The 20,152-nt window shown below is 28.5% G+C and overlaps 2 protein-coding genes across 2 annotated transcripts in view; one reads left to right on the top strand and one right to left on the bottom strand.

Annotated features, from left to right (window-relative positions):
• The window catches only part of LOC136974639 (CD109 antigen-like), a 49,651-nt gene extending 48,234 nt beyond the window's left edge, over positions 1–1,417 (top strand). Inside the window, exon 35 of the mRNA XM_067269565.1 lies at positions 241–1,417. Within this exon, the coding sequence (XP_067125666.1) occupies positions 241–464 (224 nt within the window). The 3' untranslated portion in view covers positions 465–1,417. The remainder of the gene's footprint in view (positions 1–240) is intronic.
• LOC136974640 (cyclin-D1-binding protein 1 homolog) lies at positions 1,090–18,757 on the bottom strand. Its single transcript, XM_067269566.1, has 9 exons — positions 18,630–18,757; positions 14,023–14,085; positions 10,958–11,119; positions 8,707–8,794; positions 6,248–6,318; positions 6,031–6,107; positions 3,749–4,057; positions 3,637–3,683; positions 1,090–1,278 (listed from the first exon to the last, which is right to left on the bottom strand). The coding sequence occupies exons 1-9, from the start codon at positions 18,712–18,714 to the stop codon at positions 1,176–1,178; spliced, it is 1,005 nt and encodes a 334-aa protein (XP_067125667.1). The 5' UTR covers positions 18,715–18,757; the 3' UTR covers positions 1,090–1,175.
• Positions 18,758–20,152: the final 1,395 nt, after the last annotated feature.

Here is a 20,152-nt window from a genome sequence, read left to right as displayed (position 1 = left end):
TAGTATTTTAACATTTTCATTATTCTAAGTGTAATTGCTCTATCAAGTGAATTTTCCACAAGTTAACAGCGAACTGTATAAAAATTCAGAATTAGATTATATCATTAGTTAAGGTTTTCATCTTGATTAATATACAGATGGCACAAAAGTCAGTTAATGTTTACGGAAAAATCATTTAATTTATAACTACTATTTAATTACATTATACACAAATAATAATAAAATAAATAAATTTTCTAGTGAAGTGTGCAAGAATGTTTTATCATCCTCATAAGGCCACCTTGTGTGACATATGTGACGGAGACGACTGCAGAGAGGGATGCAAGAAAGAGGAAAAGAAAGACTACTCAAAACTTGAGGGCGACGAGGAGTACACAGGTGGTGGATCGGTCCTCAGACTCTGCGTTTTGCCGATGGTCGGACTGTTGACGTTTACCCTCAGGATAGGTAACTTAATGCAGTGATTACATTCTTCTCATTTCATTTCATCAACGTGCATAATGTAAATAAGTTGCCTAGAGGAATTTTTACATTCACGTGTATATCTCAGGTTTTATTCATGCATTCATAACCATAATGTTCCATTTGAAAGTTTTTTTTATCTTCAAGTCTAATCTTTATGGAGTAAAAAATGTGATGAAACTGCGCTCAAACACTTCTAACATCCAACTAAAATACTTATGATACCCTCAGTTTGCACAATTCTTCTGATTTTAAATGTACAGTACATACAAGTAACAAAAAATAATTATTTTTTAAAATCTAGTGCAGCTTGACGACATTTATAGCAGTTATGTTTTTTAATTTGCATATCACAATCTTAAACTATAAGAGTTGATCAGACATGTTTTACTTTCATCTCTCTCTGCCCTGCTAGCACTAAGATACTTTTTCTTGTGAATATTACTGATCCAGTCCTATATAGCAATGGGCAAATGCCTATCATTTTGATTCATTACATATGTATTATTTTACAATTAAATTCTAAGCTTCATTGACAGGCTAAAAGGCAAACTGAGGAGTAATAAAGTAATAATCTGACAGAAAAGCTAAATGTGAAGCTCAAAGTTTATAAGAGAACAAAACTCATTCATATTTTATTAAAAATTGTTTATTATCAACAAGTATTTATAATTGTCAAATAAAGTTTTTATATAACACAGCAAGTTTATTTATTAATTGTTGGTGAGATCGTTGATTTTACCGTAATTATGGTTTACGGCATTCTTTAGAAAGTCTATCCACTGTACGTCATCTTCTCGGCAAAAGTGACATTGACTGCAAGAAAGAATTCAATTGAGAAGCTTTTGTGTAATGAACTGAAGCACTGTTTTATGTATTTTCATAAACAGTAAGTTAAGCACATTACATGTGCATGTAAATGACAGCTAATAAAATAATAAATGCTTTGACAGAATTCCATTTTGGATAATTTAATGAAAACACACAAATATACAAAGTTATTTTTGGATCACCTTGTATACTTCAGTCGTAGTTAAAAGCACAGGATTCCTATTATAAATTTTAAAGGTTTTGTTTGTGACAGTTCATTTCTCACTCCAGTATTTCTGATTAAAGACGGTTATTAAATATGTATAAGAACAACAAAGAATACTCAAAGTAGAACAAGAAACAAATGACAACTGCTTATAAATGGTCTAAAATTGAACATCAACAATTTCTTAGTCACTTGCTTTATTAAATACAATGTGTATTTTTACATACCTTTTGTATATTCTGTATCTTGTAAATAATTTGTGAACTGTCCTAGTCTCCATTTCATTTGGTATTTTTTGTTTTAAGTATAATGTGCAAACTCAAAGAAAATTAATTAATTATATATAAATTTTAACTTATTTCTGAATGCAGAGCTTGCTGCAGTAATTACTGGTAGTTAAACCTATAGCATTATCACCAGACCAGTATAGATGAGAGATGGAGAGCACTACCTCAAAATGAATCCCTGTATATACAAAGCAAACAACTTACACAACACAACTGATTTTTAACAAAGATTTTACAGGTTATAAGCATCAGACCACAAACAGTATGCAGCAATAATTTTTATTTTTTAATTAGAAAATTTTAAACTTACACTAATGTTAGTAACAATTGGTAAAATAAATTATCCAAACTTAATAGCCTAATGTTTTACTAATATTAGGCTATTAAGCCAGTAACAGTTTTTGCCCATAGCAAAGCAAAGCAAATTTGATAGCAATTCGATGACAGGTGTGAAGTTGTATGAACAGCCTGAGAAGTTCATGAAATGGCATCACTATCACATTATCCGAGATGGGTGAACAAGCCTGCCAAGAATTGCAGCATATCATTCTAAAAGTTTTAAGTGATTCCTTTATAATTCTTTATAGATTAGCTACATTTAATGTTTTACAGAATAATAATTTTCTGAATAAATCCATGTATATTCAGTTCTTTCTGATAATATCACATGCAATAATAAAAATTCAAATTTATTACATATCAGTTATAAATCAACACTTCATGCTGTGATAACTTCATTTAAAGTCATTAAATGTAGCCTTTGGAGAGTCTGCACTTTGTTATCAACTATCACTAATTGGTTCGTCTTCCAAATGAATTCAGTTGCATTGAAATTCGAGGAACCAAGATTTGTATCAATGCCAGGGTAAAGACTAATCAAACGACAACCAAAAATGGCAGCATTGGGAATTGTGAATTTATGATATATAAAATATGTAGAGACTTTCTTCAAATTTTTCAATCCTAACAGGATCCAAAACTTGGATATGCTGTTTGATAAGGGGATCATAAGCTATGCATGTTTGAAGAGGAAACTTGCAAACAAAGTTGCATGAGGGTAGAGTATAAAGAAAATTATCACTGTTTTCTTTTGTCATAATGAGCCAGTAGCAGCAATGCCATTTGAAAACCAAAGGACTAACTAGTAAGGATGCATTTGGAAATTGTAACTGGTGTTACCGGTAACTGCCAGAAGTTACATTTCCAAATGCGACCTAAATGGTACTGTGATCACAAGTTTTCGAAAACAAACACGTTCATTCGAGGAATTGGCTACGAGAAAATTTCTTTCTTAATGACAATATATTGGTCAGACAGCTGCACAAGTCTGAGTTTAGCTATTATCAGACCCACCTGTATTTTGCCTCATGTAACTTGTTTTTTAATCATAGGGAAATGAAACTAATTTGTGGGAAGACTTTTGAGAATAAAAATGAATCTGTCAAGAGTTCAATCACATTTTTTGGGAGCTGCCTGCAATGATTTGAAAGAATGAGTGAGTGTATTGAACTGAAGGGGAATTACTGAAAAAAGTTTTATCCATATAAAAACTATAACATAATCTTTTTTACTTTTGTAATACAAGAGTCATCTCAATTTCTGAAATATTAAGAGCTGAAATAAATGAATCATTAAACTTTCAAGATCGATGATGGGTTAAGGTATTATGCTAATGAATCCTGCAGAATTTCATAGAAATAGAATTTACATTCAAAAGAAATCTTATAACTATTGTCTTTTAGCCAATAAATTACAGTAAGCTGTATAAAAACTACTCAACTCTTAAATACATCATGCATCCATGATTAACAGTACACAATGAAAATTTTAAAATATTGAAATGTAACTCACCCTGTTTTGTCGAGTAATTTCAATAAATGATCTTTCAAAGCTTCTGCCTATAAAATTAATAATTTTTAAATTTTTATAAAAATCTTTTAGTAGATATAAGAATAGTACTGACGTGTTGCTGAACTGCCGCATAATTCATTGGAGGATATAGAGAAAGAACGAAATCATCTACTAATATACTGACGGATTTAACCAAGTCAGCCATATGATCTAATTCGGTTATTAAATTTTCAGAATCGCTACTGCCCCTGCTACCAATTGCCTTATTTATTTTCTTAATGCAGATTCTGGCAGTCTTGATTAGACCCGAACTAGGAGCCAGCACCAGACGATTCTCTTCTGTCCACGATGATGGTTGAAGACGGAAACCGTTAAAGGGATTCAGATCCTCTATATTACTTTCGTTTTCATTCTCAATATTCTAGAAAAATAACATTACTTAACTAATTTAACAAATCTTTTTCCATGTTCTGAATATCATAAAAAAAACTTGTTAGATAATTCGGCTTTTAATTTAGATAAGGGAACAGTAGTTACATTCTATTCATAGTTACCCTAGATTCTAGCTAATATACTGTAATTTACATCCCTGATTCAAACCAACAATTACTAGTGAATTTACATTTTTATTTAATGACAACATCAAAATTTTCACATCTGATGAAATCTAATAGAAGATCGATTAATTTCATGTAAATCATTGTGTTTTGTTTGGCCAAAGCACATATCATACAGAAATTCAGAATTTTTATGTAATACCAATAAGAAAGTTTTAAATTTTTCAAGCAATTAACTTTAACTTATTTTACAGTACAAAATTTATTATTCTAAAATACAAGAATATTCAACACTGCATAAAAGTTAAGTTTAATTCTTAGATTTTTATAAAATAAAATTTTTTAGTTAGTGTTAAAAATAAAATCATCAAGTGTTCACAGTGTAGATTTAATAACTTTACAAGTTTTGTGAATGATGTATATACTCCTTGATGAAAAAGAATGGAATGAAACTTAATTAGTATAAATGTAATGACAATGGTATAAATAATTACTATATCTTAGCAAAAGGACAATTTCCTGTGGAACAATGGTATAATTGAAAGCAACCTTTATCATCTTAGCATACTTTTTCCATAGTTACTACTATATTTCTGTACAGAGACAGTAGTTACTAATGTCTCCATACTTACTACTATTTCCTAGATAAATGTAGTGATATGGTGGTACATGAATTATTGCATTACTGGTAATCGAGTAAAAAATAGGTAGTCACATAATAATTTTTTGAAACACTTTTGCATATAAATATATTTTAAAATCAGAGACAGAAGTGTCAAATTATATGGTAGGCCTATTTAATGTTTCAAACTAACAATTAATGATTATAATTAAATCATACAATGTAGTAGTAATCATTCATAAAATGTTTTATTTTATATATTATGCAACAATTTCAGGGAAATTTTATATTTGAATTTTATGAATCCTGAAAATATTCTGCATCCATAACCTGGCATGCAATTGGAGCATGACTGGAGACACTTTTGAGAATAAAATTATAAGTATTGTTGAATATTGAATGTGTGAAAGTTGCAATCAAATTTGAACCAGAACATGACTATTTTTGGTTCAATTGATATAACAAGATCCTCATTCTGATATCATCATTAAAACAGACACAAGTGACAACATACAATTGAATCAGGAGGCACTGAATAGGGTTAATTAAGAAAAACAGTAATTATTTCAAATGTTATAGCTATAACCTGTAAACACAGTCAATAAATGATCATAAACCAAACAATTGGCACAATTAATTGAGCTATTTTTCACTACAATTAACAATTTGATATTAGAGGTAGACATCAGGTGCCATCAAAAGGTTCATTTATAATAATTTAATTATTATTAAAGGTTTAATTATAATAAATTAATATTTAGAATAGTCTAATAGTAGCAAAAAGTAGTTTGATTAATTACAGCAATCATTTGGTTTATTATTAATTCCTCAGACTTTGTGATGTTTATCGTGATCATTTATTTATATATATAATTCTGAAAACATACGAGCAATTAAGGTATTTCAACTTTTACCCATTCCTCTCTCATGCAAGTTTATTAACTTGCATGAGAGAGGAATGGGTAACCCTGGTGATATATTTTATTTTTAAAATATATCTCCTTAGGAAATATAGTATATATATACACACACACACACACGTGTGTGCACAAATTATGATATACAATTTGTAAGAAATTGGCATTTTGTGTAATTTTTAATAGAAATTCTCGGAAAAATATTTATATATCTAAAATTAACAAATTTATTAAAATCAAAGATTTAAATATAGCAAAAATACAGAAATTAAGATATAAAAACAATTAATAAAATCACCTGCTGTAATTCCTCTAAAGCATCCTGCACTATGTTAAGTTGATCACGAAATATCACCAAAACAATATCTTTGTTGTCTAAATTATTAATAAATTTATTGTTATTTGTAGGAGCTTGTAAATAAATAAAACTTATAAACATTGTTAGTTTGTAATTTTGTTCCCAGAATAATAATTTTAATTTATGTTATAATGAATGAATGAATGAATGAAGTTACCTTTTGGAAGGCTTTGTAATATGTTACACTTCTCCCAAACTGTACCTACCGACTTTAATTGGCCTGCAGATCTGAATTATAACAGAATCTATTTTAAAACTAAAAAAATGATAAAGAAAATGTGTATAATTCTACAATAAAGAAGTCACTTAACATTAAATTATTTATTTATTCTATTTACTTTTTAATCTTTTTTTTTATACAGTATTATACAAATATTTGAATATTTTTGATAGTATATTGATTGATATTTGAATATAAATTATACAGTTGGCTATATAAATGAAAGATATTGCTTATGAAATACAAATCTTGTAACCTTATTGATCCATTTCATAAATCAGTGATGAATGTTTTTGTAGTTAATTTATTCCAAGTACAGATAGTGCTGCTTAATGACAGGGATATATTCTGAGAAATATGCCATTAATCAAACATCATTGTGTGTACATAATTCTATATGATACTAGAAATCTCCCCAACAAGCATGACAGAATACTTTTCTCAATTCTTCAGTCTCTACTTTCTCATAAAAAGTAGAGATTTCAAGATGTTAGTATAAACTACTTGATTTGAAGAAACATCTGTTGTAACATAGAGCAACAAAACAAAATTGCACCTGGAGTAGACAAATAAGTAGGAGTTATAAAGAATTCACTTACACACAAACAGGTAATCACCTTTATATTAAAATAATAATAAAAATCTTTGTAAAATTTCAATATTCACTACATTCTGAGTAAACACACTATTGACTTTTAAAAGATTTCCTTGCTATCTTTTTTTTTAGTAATAGATACCTTAATATTGTTTTGGTTTCTTGAATGGGATAAAGCAACCTAGAATTGACCAATTTAACTCTTATGTATAGCCTAGGGGAAAGATGTATATATATATATATAATTTTTTTTTTTTGACAAATAGTGAATGTTTTTAATTCCACATTGATAAAACAAAGATGAATTGTATGTACGTTAGTTAGATGACTGATAACACTTTCTAAATAATTGGTCATTAGATCATTACTTCCAATTGGTTAATAGAAATAGTTAATAGAACATCACATGGTCACCGTGGAAAGATTTTTTTAAAAATTTGTTATAGAAGTGACACGATGCGGCTATCTTTTTTAAAGTTTAAATTTAGTGAAGTAAGTTTAATATATACCATTTGCCAAAACATTTAAAAATGTAACTTAAGAGAAATTCCGTCATCAAGCATGAACAAATGAGGTCACTGACATCACTGCAATCAATGATACAAAATCAATAAAATGTTTTATTCTGCAGCTAATACTTCTGCAAAATAAGTAGCCTCTACTTTCTGACAGAACATAAAATGATTATAACCAAGATTTCATCTGGATTGGACAAAAATTGTAGGAGTTATAAGGAAGTCACACATACACACAATAGCTTTTATATTATTAATAGTATACTACTCATATATGTAAGAAAACTTTAACATAATGATAAATATTTAGGTACAGTACCTAAATATAGAAGAATTTTATGGAACCTCTGTTATTGAGTTTTGTATACCTGTATTAACAACAAAGATATATGCTTAATGGTATATATAGCTTTTTATACTCTAAATGAAATCATTGGAACTTTATAAACAATAATCTACATTCACTTTAAGCAGGACGCTAAATTTGTCTACATATTTATTAGGTATAGTATTTCCTACAGAAAACAAGTATTCGATTTTCTCTTCTATATATGCATTTTGAGTTGACATAAATTCTCAACCCCTCTTCAGTGCCATATAATTTGTATGTGCTTTCATAAAAGAACAACCATAGGTGAAAATTCAGTTCCAAGTACAAATGCATATCTAGTGTTTATAATTTTAAATGTGTCTTATACTGTCCAACAATTTCCATGGGATTATCTTATAAAATTTAATGTTTTATTCTAATCTTGGCTTGTTTACACTATATTAAAATCAAGACAGATGCCCACTTGTTACCATTTAAAATAATCACACCAAAAATTAAAAATATAAAAAACTATGCCTACTCTAACATTTCTACACCTTACAAGAATCATCATGTCATATCCTCTTTACATATTTATTGTTAAATAATATTTTAATAAATTTTATTTATCAAATTATTAAAAACTATTATTTTAAATTTTCAAAATTTAAATATATAATCCAGAAATTGTAAAAGTTATATGAACAAAATTCTTTAGATCTACAACATAGCTTATATTTTCAGTTAAAATTTTACATTTCTTCTTTAATAAGTGATAATTTCTGAGAGATTGATTCAAATAATTTGAATTTTTATATAGAAACTAATGATCATAAGTGGACTCATTAAACTTTACTGTTCTAAAAGTCAGTTTCTTACAATTTTCTTATTATTAAATTAAATAAAGGTTTGTTCTTCAGTTACAATTAAATAATGTAAGCTTTAATAACAAATTTTTGTAATTAATCACAATTACCTCTGGGCTTTAGCTTCAATACACAAATCCTTAACAGCTTCAAAAATGTTTAATATACAGAAATACATATCCTTATGCAAACTACAACCTGTAATAAAAAATATAATATTAATTTAAAATAATTGATTCTGTGGTTTTCTACATTTAAGATATATAATATTTTCACGAAACCAAAATGTATAGATTCCACTTGTTTCTCATTATTAAGCAATCTTATCTATTTATGTACAGTACATTACAGGTACTCCTCACTTTACGACCGAGTTCCATTCCGATGACTACATCGTTAAGCGAATTGGTCGACAAGTGAGGAGCTTGTGCCGGGAATATAGGATCATTGTAAAATTATACAAATTATGCAACAAACTTCAAATTTATTCATAAAAAGACTATTATAGTACGCTTAGTGCGCATGTAACCATTCACCACTGACCGACACTCAAGCTGAGAAAGGGGATTCCCCAAATTGCAGGTCGAAACTCAACTGGTCGTTAAGCGAGTAGTACCTGTATTATAAAATATTTATCACTACAACAGAATGTTCCATAAATAAAGTATAATTCTAATCAATTTTCTGATGATAATTAAGATATGGTGTGTCCTTTGAACAATTCTTAGCTCATCTTCAGAGGTGAATGAATACTTTAAATCAAACACAAATATTTTCTAAGTTACAACCAAGTTCTATTTCAGAAAAATCCCATCATGTCAAAAATAAAAAAATAATGGTAATAGAGCCACACAAATTTGTATAACATCCCTTATCTCGTATGTTTAGTGTAATGAGAAGCTAACTCATTTTTTATGCTTACTAGCCACATTAAATTAGTTATTAACACAAATAATGCATTTTAATTAATCTATTATATTATTTTATTAATCCAGAGATTCACAAAATTTATAACTTTTTGTAACACAATATTTTCAGAGTTGCAAAGTGTTTTAAAATTTAAATGCACCATTTGATAATACAGCAACATAACTTTAATTCTAATGTTTCAGTCTACTTTACACACTAGTGGTGGCAAAGCTGTGACCTGTATAATTATTTAAAGGTAACCACATTATATATATAAAAAAAAATATTTGATACATTTTAAAACTTTGAATGTTTACAAAGTATTAGGTCTTTATAAATTATACAATGTGAAAGCACGGTTTAGCTGTAATGGAAAGTCTTAAAAGAACTCTTACTATTTATGAACATCAGATAGAAAAATTATATCAAGTAAACAGCAGCAGATTTCCTATTAAATGAAATATTTAGTTTTGTTATAGTCACATTATAATTTTCTTTTCATTTACATACACTTTATTATTTTCGGATACAGATTTAACTTTTTGTTAAGTAAAATTAAAGCAATTTTTGTTGTTTTTTTTAATTATTCAAATTAAATATTTGATCAGAGATTTGTAGTTACCGAATTTTGAATTCAATTTTGACCCACTTTTAAATAAAGTTTACCATTACTGTCATAGACTTTCATTAGAAAAAGTGGTTCTCAAGTTATTGTAACTAACAATATAATGGCCCAAATTGGCAAGAGAGAATCATCCCCTGAAATTTCTCCAAGGGGGATTTCTCACAAACAGGCAAGATTCCTGCAATCCCCAAAATTTAGTCCCTGATAATATTTTTTGAGTTATTTTCACTCTAGGCATGTCCTACATTATGTATTCATGTATACACATATGTAGATGTATATCACCATCATCAAGAATATGTAAACTTTTGACAATTTTAATGCTGAATCCAGAAAACAGCAGCACTTTATGCAATATATATTCAAAGACTAAAGTAGACAAAAATTCCTTTTAACATTGCTTAACATAGTTGGCAGTTAGTGGATCAGTGGTGATTTCCTATCCTTTTACCATTGGAAGGATATGCCTTGCTACATTTTTTTTGTCATCAAGCAAGAGTGGTGCATTATCAAATTTATTTATTTCTATAAAATATTCTTGCATTTCTGTTTCCAATCTCTGTTACATGGTAGTGTTACCACATGTAAGAATATTTTAAAGAAATAAGTTTTGGAAGTAAAATGAAATAAAGTTTTATAATCAGAAAATGATAATTTTTGTAGATACTGTGAAGTCTAGTTTCCTTGAAAATGTTTGCATGTATTAAAAGTTTATTTGACTTCGGCTGATGTTATATGACTCAATTAATGACTGATTAATTAAGATCGAAATGATACAGTATTCTAATGTCTATTCTAAACATATCACACTATTTTACATTACTTACCTAAAGAAATAGGATATTTACAGTATGTAGAAAGTAAAGCAATACATGCTGACTCTAAACTATTTACTAGTCCTTGACACTCTTCCACAGATGGCAATGGAGGTTTATTAAACACCATACATAATTTTGTACATTCATGTGATACAAGTTTGGTTGCTCCATCTAAAAAAGTACATAAAAAATGTGTCAGAACTCAATAAGTATAATAATAAATTATATATTTATGACGATTATTTTTACCATAAACATTTATAAACATCAAGTTTTTAATGGTATAAATAATTACAATTACTATGTTTAATATCTCACATAATTAATTTAAAACTTTAAGTAAGTTTTCAATAGAATCAAGTACTGAGTGTAAGAATGTTAACTCTCTTTTACTGTATTGTTTATCTAGTGTAAATATATTTAAGATATTCTGCTTCATATAACTTTGTTTTCTAAAATGAAAGCTTAAGCTCAAACTAAAGGATGCAAAATTTAATACAGAATTACTTAGGCACCATCTCTTATTAAATTTAATAATTATAATTAAATTAATATATAATAAATAATTTCGAAAATTCTTGAAGGAAAGAAGTGGCCTGGAGTGGGACTCAAACCTGCTCCAGGCCAAATTACTTGGCTTTATCAATATTGTATTTTGAATGAATGGAATGAAATGAAATTCATCATTTAGTAATGCAACAAGAATCAAAATACAATAAAATACAAAATAAATTTTTTGTGAGCTTTCATTATGAGCTTGCAGTTCTTTCTTTCAGTTCTTTAATTGGCTCAAAGCACTAGAACATATGGCTGTATGACCAGTCTAATCCAGTATTGATCAACCATGATGAATAGCAATCCTAATCCATACTAAAATGCAAAATTATGATGGTCTGGATCAAGATTTAAACAAGAGAAAATTTAATCTCAATGACATTGGGTTATATGTTCATGTGATCGACAAACACATCTGACATTTATTAAGATAAGCCACTGTAAATGAAGATACTGGCAAGAACAAAACTTCAATCTGAATCACATCTTTGATAATGTTCCATTATGTAATATCTATATATTATAGGATATAAGATAAATTATAGGATTATATGAAAATTAAAAATTACCTACATTAGTGAAGTCATTTAGTAGAAATATAATAATCCAACGATCACTTAAATATTTGGGCTATAATATGGCTATAATCAAATAATTAATATAAATAAATTTGGTACTAAATGTAAGCATTAGACACCATCTCTTATCTAAATTATTAAATTATATTTTAATAATTTAGATAAGTGATGGTGCCTAACGCTTACCCCTAGTACCAAACTTATTTATATTAATTATTTGATTATAGCCATATTATAGCCCAAATATTTAGGCGATTGTTGGATTATTATATTAATGCATTGGACTTTGAGATGTGTATCAATTAGAAATATTTTGAATTTCTCTATTAATAAAATTAAACAATGCTTTCCTTTATTAAAAACTTGAATTTGCCTTTTAGGAACAAACTTTTAGTTGCATTAATGTTCACAACTACACAAAAATTTTTAAAATCTAAATCTAATTTGAAAACTCTTCAGGTTGATGTACACAGTTGACAAAATTAAGAAATGATCAGCATCAATGATTAATTCCATCAATCATTTCTTTTGACCTTGATAATCATCAAAGACATTCAAGTTCTGCTTATCAGTGATGCTTATCTGTAGATATGAAATTGAATTTACTTCTGTTTGTTCAAATATCATGAAAACAGCTAACCAATTTCTACAAAATTTTGTGCATATATTCAGGATAGTCCTAGAAAGGATAATATATAGTATAAAAAGTAGCCTTTAAGCTTTGATATAATTATGATATTGTTTACAAGAATAAATAATAGTTCACATATGAATAGGAAGTTTTGCCTGGAGGCTAGTGAATTATGAAGTGAACAATAAAATTCAAATACAATAAACTAATGTTGTGGTCATTAATGGAAAAAAGTAAACATCAGTAAAAACTGGTCCAATGAAATTTGATTGTTCAACGTAATATTTGAGAAAAATGTAGAATAATCGTCATTTTTACCTGTTCCTAGAATTTTCTTTCAATGTAAAATTCTTTTTTGATCAAATTAGACTGCATTGGATCTTTAGTTTGTTGTATTTTTATGTGCTGAAATGAATTTTGAAGACTTATGCTTCAGTTTTCCACAAGTCTCTGGTTTTACATATGTAACTAATTTCAAATTAATTTTATAAGAATATGATCTCTGTAATGTGTATAAGAAGTTGGAATAGATGGGATGGAGAAGTTTATAACAATTGCATTTTGTCTCTAAATGAATCTATGGCAATGTACAGTACATTAAACTTCTAGAAAAGAACAAATTAATGCATTTACTGTGAAATTTCATTAAAAAAATCTTGGCAAATACTAAAGTTAGAAAAGTACAATTGAAATTTGTTTTAGAACTATGAAGAAAGAAAAGACTATTAGCCACAACTCCAGTTTTAATGTCTATTAGCTAGCATTATTTTTCTAACAACAAACAAGTGACTTTGATTTTATCACTGACTGATTCAGCAATGTGAAAAATCCAACAGATTGAATTTTCTTATTTCTCTACTGCATAATTCCTTCATGTCAAACAAACACTGATATGTCACAAACTTGTTCAAACTAACCAAAAGCTGTGCATATTGCAATTTCAGGCATACATTAACTTTACTTAATATACATTATCATTTTCTCAAATGAAACCTGGCATCTCATCTAATCATCACCTAAATGTTGTCAGCCTTTATTTTTAAAGTAAGAATATCACATGTTAAAAAAATAATCATCATTCTCAATTTAATAAAAATTAGAAATCTAAGTTTAAATCTCATTAACATGATCAATTTTTATAAAAGTTTACTTTATTTTGTAGTTATTCAATAAACTTATATTAAAATCAATATTAATTAATCAGCATACACAAAATAACGGGCACTGACTTCAGTTGCATAAGAATTTAAGAGAGAAAAACAATACAACAAAATAAAATTAAAAGATTATTATTAATAAATTCTATTTACCAACAGTCTTCCAGTATTCATCTTTATTGAAATTTTCTTCTGTTTGATTAGAAGTTGTATCATCTAGAAAAGCAATTAATTTATATTAATAAAATTAAATAAAATGTTATCTTTATATATAAAATCATCAGAAAAATTTTATATATATTTGACTTTAAATCAGTAAGTTCAAAATTCTTAAAATTCTAAACTGGATTGATTCAGACAGTTATAAATGTTTCATTATTGTTAAAAAGAAATTGAATAATGAAACATTTTGTTATATCCTAGTTATACCATTGCTTTGATGATCACTTCTCACTGACATGAACTTGATTAACTTCTAAACATCTTTAGCAGGCTTTATTACACTTACTATCATTGCATGTTTCCATCATAAATTATCACATTAAAAACTTATGTATTAAACATGATCAAATTAAATCCATTTGACAGCTGTACCAAGGAAAGCACATTTATTGGAAGACACTAAGGTGAGTATACAGAAGAATATGTTGATATCAGTGAGTTTATGAGTGTTGAAGAAGTCGCCCCTTGCTTGCAAACAGGTATACTAATGTTGTGGCAATTGCGTTATGTTGTCCACAATGAAAAAGAGTTCCTATTCTTTAAACCATCGATGACAGCAGAATTCATGTTGTCATTTGTCAGAAATCATGTCCCTTCAGCTTCTTGAATGACCCAAACAAGAATAGTCTCATAGTGAGGGGGTATGGACTATGTGTAGGATGTTCCAGAACTTCCTCTTTTTCTGGCACAAGTATGTTTAACAGTGACATGTGAACAAACATTATCATGGAAAAGAATAATGCTGGAGATAGACACCTTGGTGCTTATTCTTGATGAAGATATTCAGAGTCTACAGGAAAAGCCCAAATCAAAACTGGAAGAGATAACTTGTAATAAAATTAAAATCATACACACTTTCCAGCAAAAGGGATTTACAGAACAAACATTTTCGATTTATAAAATAAACCAAAAACATCTGCAGGTATCACTGGGTGTTGATTGTGGCATCTACTTCTTTAAACTCTGGCAACAGAGGTCTTTTGTGGTCACAGAAGACCATAAGCACTGCCTAACCAATCAATGCATGTATTTGGGACTTTCATGGGTATGGTGTTTTCGCTCCATGCACAGGTCACTTGATGATTCAGAGTTGTGAGCTATTTCACTCAGAACCAAGTGTACAGTACATAAGCTTTTCCTACAAACCACTTGTAGGCATTATTTATCCTTGCAACAGCTTCAGTAGTGGAAACAATATGTACCTGGTATAGTCAGAGTTTATCTATCATCTCTGTACGGTGAACGTAACATGTACAAAGATAACAGATAAATTACAATCATACTATTTACACATTGTTGCCACCACTGACACCGTTGCAAGGATGATAGACTAATCTAACAGTGATTTTTGATAGACATTTGTCCTCATAAACAACATGCATTCTTCTGTGGATTTCATCTAGAGGATGCCCTGCAATTAAAAATTGAATTACTGCTCATTGCTCTACTTTGGACAGTTGATTGGTTTTTCTTGGCACAAAGACTGCACTAGTCATGCTGCGCCAAGTGCTGTGACTATAAATGTAAATAAATGCCATAAAAAACTGGTTAAACCAGGTTGAAAAGTAGAGCTCAGCAGAAACATCTAAAGAAAGGTAAGTTTTTAAAGTTGTGGTATAAAGAATAGTAGAAGCAGATTTGACAGTAAGACTCGACATGTGAATAAAGTGCACATTCTATAGATGTTTCTGCTGAGCTCTACTTTTTTAACTTGGTTTCACCAGTATTTTTTTTTAGATTTCATGTATTTTTCAGTCATCAACAACTTCATAAGAGAATAGTTTTCATGATAACTTGTGATATATTCGTGTGAAGGTCATGTGGTAGCCTGAGGATTTTTCTCAGTGTCCCAGTGAATAAGTATGAAAACTTTGCGGCAGATCAGACAAAGGGTTTAGGAGTTAATAAGTGGTGGTGAAATCATGGGAGGGGTGGGTGTCCAGATTTACGTAATAGTCTATACTTTCCTTAGTGTCTCAGAAAATAAATATAATACAAAATATATAATAATAATATATATATATATATATATATATATATATATATGATAATACATATATAATATATTAGCAGATGAGCCAGGGTTGCTCAAGCAAAAAATAACAAACATTAAAAATATTAGATTCTTTAGTACTTCTAACCCTTGTATTATATTATAGTATTTGATTTATATAACTACAAATGTTATCTTAGGTAAGGGTTTATCATACCAAGTAGACAATCTAAGATAAACTTTCTAGTTATATAAATCAAATACTATAATATAATAAATATTAAAATGAAAACCATATAGTGTTTGGTTTTTAACCTACCATTATCACATTTATCATGATACTCTAATGGTATGAAATGGCACAATTTCATTGGTCAAATAGAATGTGGTATCTTAAATTTTTTCAGATATATTTTTCTCTACCTCTAAGAATGTTACATCTAAGAAACTGTTCCATTACCAGCTGAATATCAAATGGCCATCCAACAACGAATCAAAGTTTGAAAAAAACAGACGAAATGTTTAAACTCGGCACCCTCAAAAACCACTTAAATCATATTTTGTGCAGTCTGGTAACTGTGTATTTTGGATTTTCCAATTCCAATGCCACCATACCACTGGTCTGATAGAAATTCGGGACCGTTGTGAAAGGGGGTCAAAGTAATTTGAGCAAAAGTAGTCGTCGACCTCCTCCCGGAAGAAAGGATGGTCGACCACTACTAATTAATACTGGCTTACTATTAATATTTGAAAAGTGATCCATGTTAGACAAGTTGTGATGACTCTGCACATGATCGAGTTGCTAAGCTTAATGTTAATGTCGAAAAGACTTCGTATGACTTGTTTAAATAAGAAAAATCTTGTAAAACTGTGAGAATAATTGCTTTTATGTTATACCTATGCAAAAACATCTTATCTCACTGAGAATTATTTATTAACTGTAACAAACATTTTTAACCTTTAACAAACATTTTTATCTATTTTATTATTTTGTATTTTAAATGTTTTCTTAACTGTTCTATACAATAAAAGTTATCAATATTTCATGATTTTTAAAAACCTGAATTAAACTAGAAACACTTTACAATTACAGAAAATTAAGTAAATTAAACACACAGTTCTAACTCTTCCACAAATCACAAAATTGGTAGTGGTTTTGTACAATTAACTACAAGTAAAGTACATTACTTCACTATAAATTAAAACAACAAGACAAATATAAATAATAATAATAAACAAAAAAATATAATACTTGCTGTTATAAAAGTTTTTAAACGAGATTAGTATAAATTAAATACATTTTATTTTACGACGTCTTTAACGACATCATACCATTTGTAACAATTTGTGTACCTTCAAAAGCATTTGATAAATTATCTTTTTCTGGAAAATTTTTAATTGCAATACATTCTTTAAACTTTCTTTTAAAAACATCTGTATCGTTACAGAGGACTCAAATGTTTCTTTTATTTATCGTACATTTTTTATCTTCCGTATGAGTATACCATGACAATTGTTAATGTCTTAATCGAATTGCAGTTTTACGTCGTTCGACACGAATATCTAAAGTTCTACCTGTTTCCCCTATATAGAGCATTATATTTTTTATTTATTATTGTTTATATTTGTCTGTTAATTTGTACATATAGTGAAGTAATTTACTTTAATTGTAGTTAATTGTACAAAACCCCTACCAATTTTATGATTTGGGAAAGAGTTGAGACTGTGAGTTTAATTTACTTAATTTCCTGGGTTAATGTTACCCTAGGTATCGAGATGGCGGCTCGTCTCCGATTCCAGAAAAACAGAAGCAAGGAAACAGTGGGGACGCACATTCTAACCTAACCTAACCTATTCTAATAAATTACCATAATTATTAGAATAGGTTAGGTTAGGTTAGAATGTATGTCCCCACTGTTTTCTTTCTTCTGATTGCTGGGATTGGAGACAAGCCGCCATCTCGATACCTAGGGTAACATTAACCATTTCCTGTAATTGTAGTGTTTCCAGTTTAATTTAAATAAGTATATTTTGACCTATAGGAACCCTGTAAAAATATAATGTATTTTATGTTTTTATTGTCCAATACTACCTGCATCTGTATAATTAAGTAGTAATAACAACACACCATAAGTGCATTTGGAATGATTATCCCTCTTGGATTTATATATTTTTATTTATTTTTTGAACGTGCAAGTTTTTATTATTATATATAAAAGATTCTTTATTAATAGTAAGAGTGCAGAGATGAATAACGATGTTGGGACCTAAACACTGCTCCATAGGAGCAAACAACTCGAACGAACCATACGTCTAAATGTGATATTACAAATTTTCTTTCTAATAGTTAATGTTATGTTTGATATAGTAACACTGAAGAGGGATGGTAAATTAAAACTTCGATCCGAAATGCACGTGTCTTGTTATTTTTTAAAGGAAAAGTAAAGATAATTTGGTCAGTCCGGTTATTCTTTGTGAATAACCATAAAATCTCAAAAGCATGTCAAATTTAGCTTTTAGAAAATATAATACATTAATAAATTACCTTTTAATTGCTGACAAACCAGGTTTAAAGTATCGATAGTAGACTGCAAAATACTTTCCACACTATTCCTTCTGGGCGCAGCCATGTTTCTGGACGTAAAATTCAAAAAACCAAAAAATCAAAATTGTATTAATTGATTCGTTAAATTATTTTAAAAAACGTTTAACTTTATTGATTAAAAAAATAACATATACAAATATAATTTCACCTGAAAAAATTTTTTAAAATACAAAACTTTTTTATTGCCATCTAGCGGGTAAGTATGAAAACAATATTGGGTTGGGTGAAGTTTACAATGACATCACGCGTTTCTTTCTTAATTAATGTTTTATCATATGTTAATAATAGACAACTGAAAACTAATACCGTTTTCCATAAACTATCCGTAAAGAAAACAACTCAAAAGAAAACATGCCGACTGTGCACTGTTCGATACAACAAGACAAGTTTGTTTTTGTCAAGTAGTAGAAATTAAAGATGTCTTTCATTGAACTTCTATTATTAAATAATTTAACTTCATTGAATGTTTTTAAAAGCAAAACTGGTACTATAGATATTTTGGTATTAAATTGTAAAAGTTCTTAAATTACTAAATATTTTTTTTAAAAAATGGATGCAAAGCAACAATGAATAATATTGTTCAATTCTATTGTTCGTATTCTATTGTTAGAAACAATTAAATTCAGAAGTCGGAGTATATTCCAGGTGAGTTTCGATGAACTTGATAGCGAAATGTTTAGTATTTAGCGCAGTCACCTGAAAAAAAGCGCAGAATACACCCAGCCGATGTTTAAATGCCGATGTTTAAAACGCCGATGTTTAAATGTGTCTGTAACACACGCTTCTCTTCTAAATATCCCACTACCAATACGATATTCTTAAAACTTACGTTCGCAAATGTTAACTGTAGCAGCTAGCCTGCAACCCTAGGATCGGGACCGGGGATTTCCCGGTCTTTTGCTTGTCCCGAGATTCCGGGATAAAAGTAAACTGTTTCCTGGGATCTCGGGAAATCCCGGGACAAAATTAATTATTTTTAAGATATACAAAATATCATGAAATCAAATGATATAATTATTTTTCGTTTTTTAAAGTAATTTAATACGTTCTGCAACCTCCAAAATCATATTAATAATGCTGTGTAAGATATATATTAAAAATTACCTTTAAATTACGTAGAAATTTTCACAAATAGAAAAAATTTATTAAAGTTTGCTGGAAACCAGCATACAACAACAAAAAATGACTTTGAATTGAGTTGAAAATTTAAAGAAAAATGAATTTAGATCAAACTTCTAACTTAGAAGGTAATTTTTGATTTTTTAAATAAAATATAATACAAAATATTGTAAATTTTTATAAGATTTTAAAAAGCAAAGATGGTCAATACTCCGATCACTCGATCTAATTCTTATTTTAGTAATGAAAAGTCTTGCTACCGAGAATGCCTTTTCCGATTCAATTGATGTGATTGGAATCGTGTTTAATGCATTTAAGAGAAGACAAATATTATGTGTTTTTCA

The sequence above is a fragment of the Centruroides vittatus genome, unplaced genomic scaffold (assembly GCF_030686945.1).
Source record: "Centruroides vittatus isolate TY-2023 unplaced genomic scaffold, ASM3068694v2 contig_352, whole genome shotgun sequence".
Lineage (NCBI taxonomy): Eukaryota > Metazoa > Arthropoda > Arachnida > Scorpiones > Buthidae > Centruroides > Centruroides vittatus.
The sequence above is the reverse complement of the archived record's forward strand: the minus strand, read 5'-3'. Positions and strand labels throughout refer to the sequence as shown.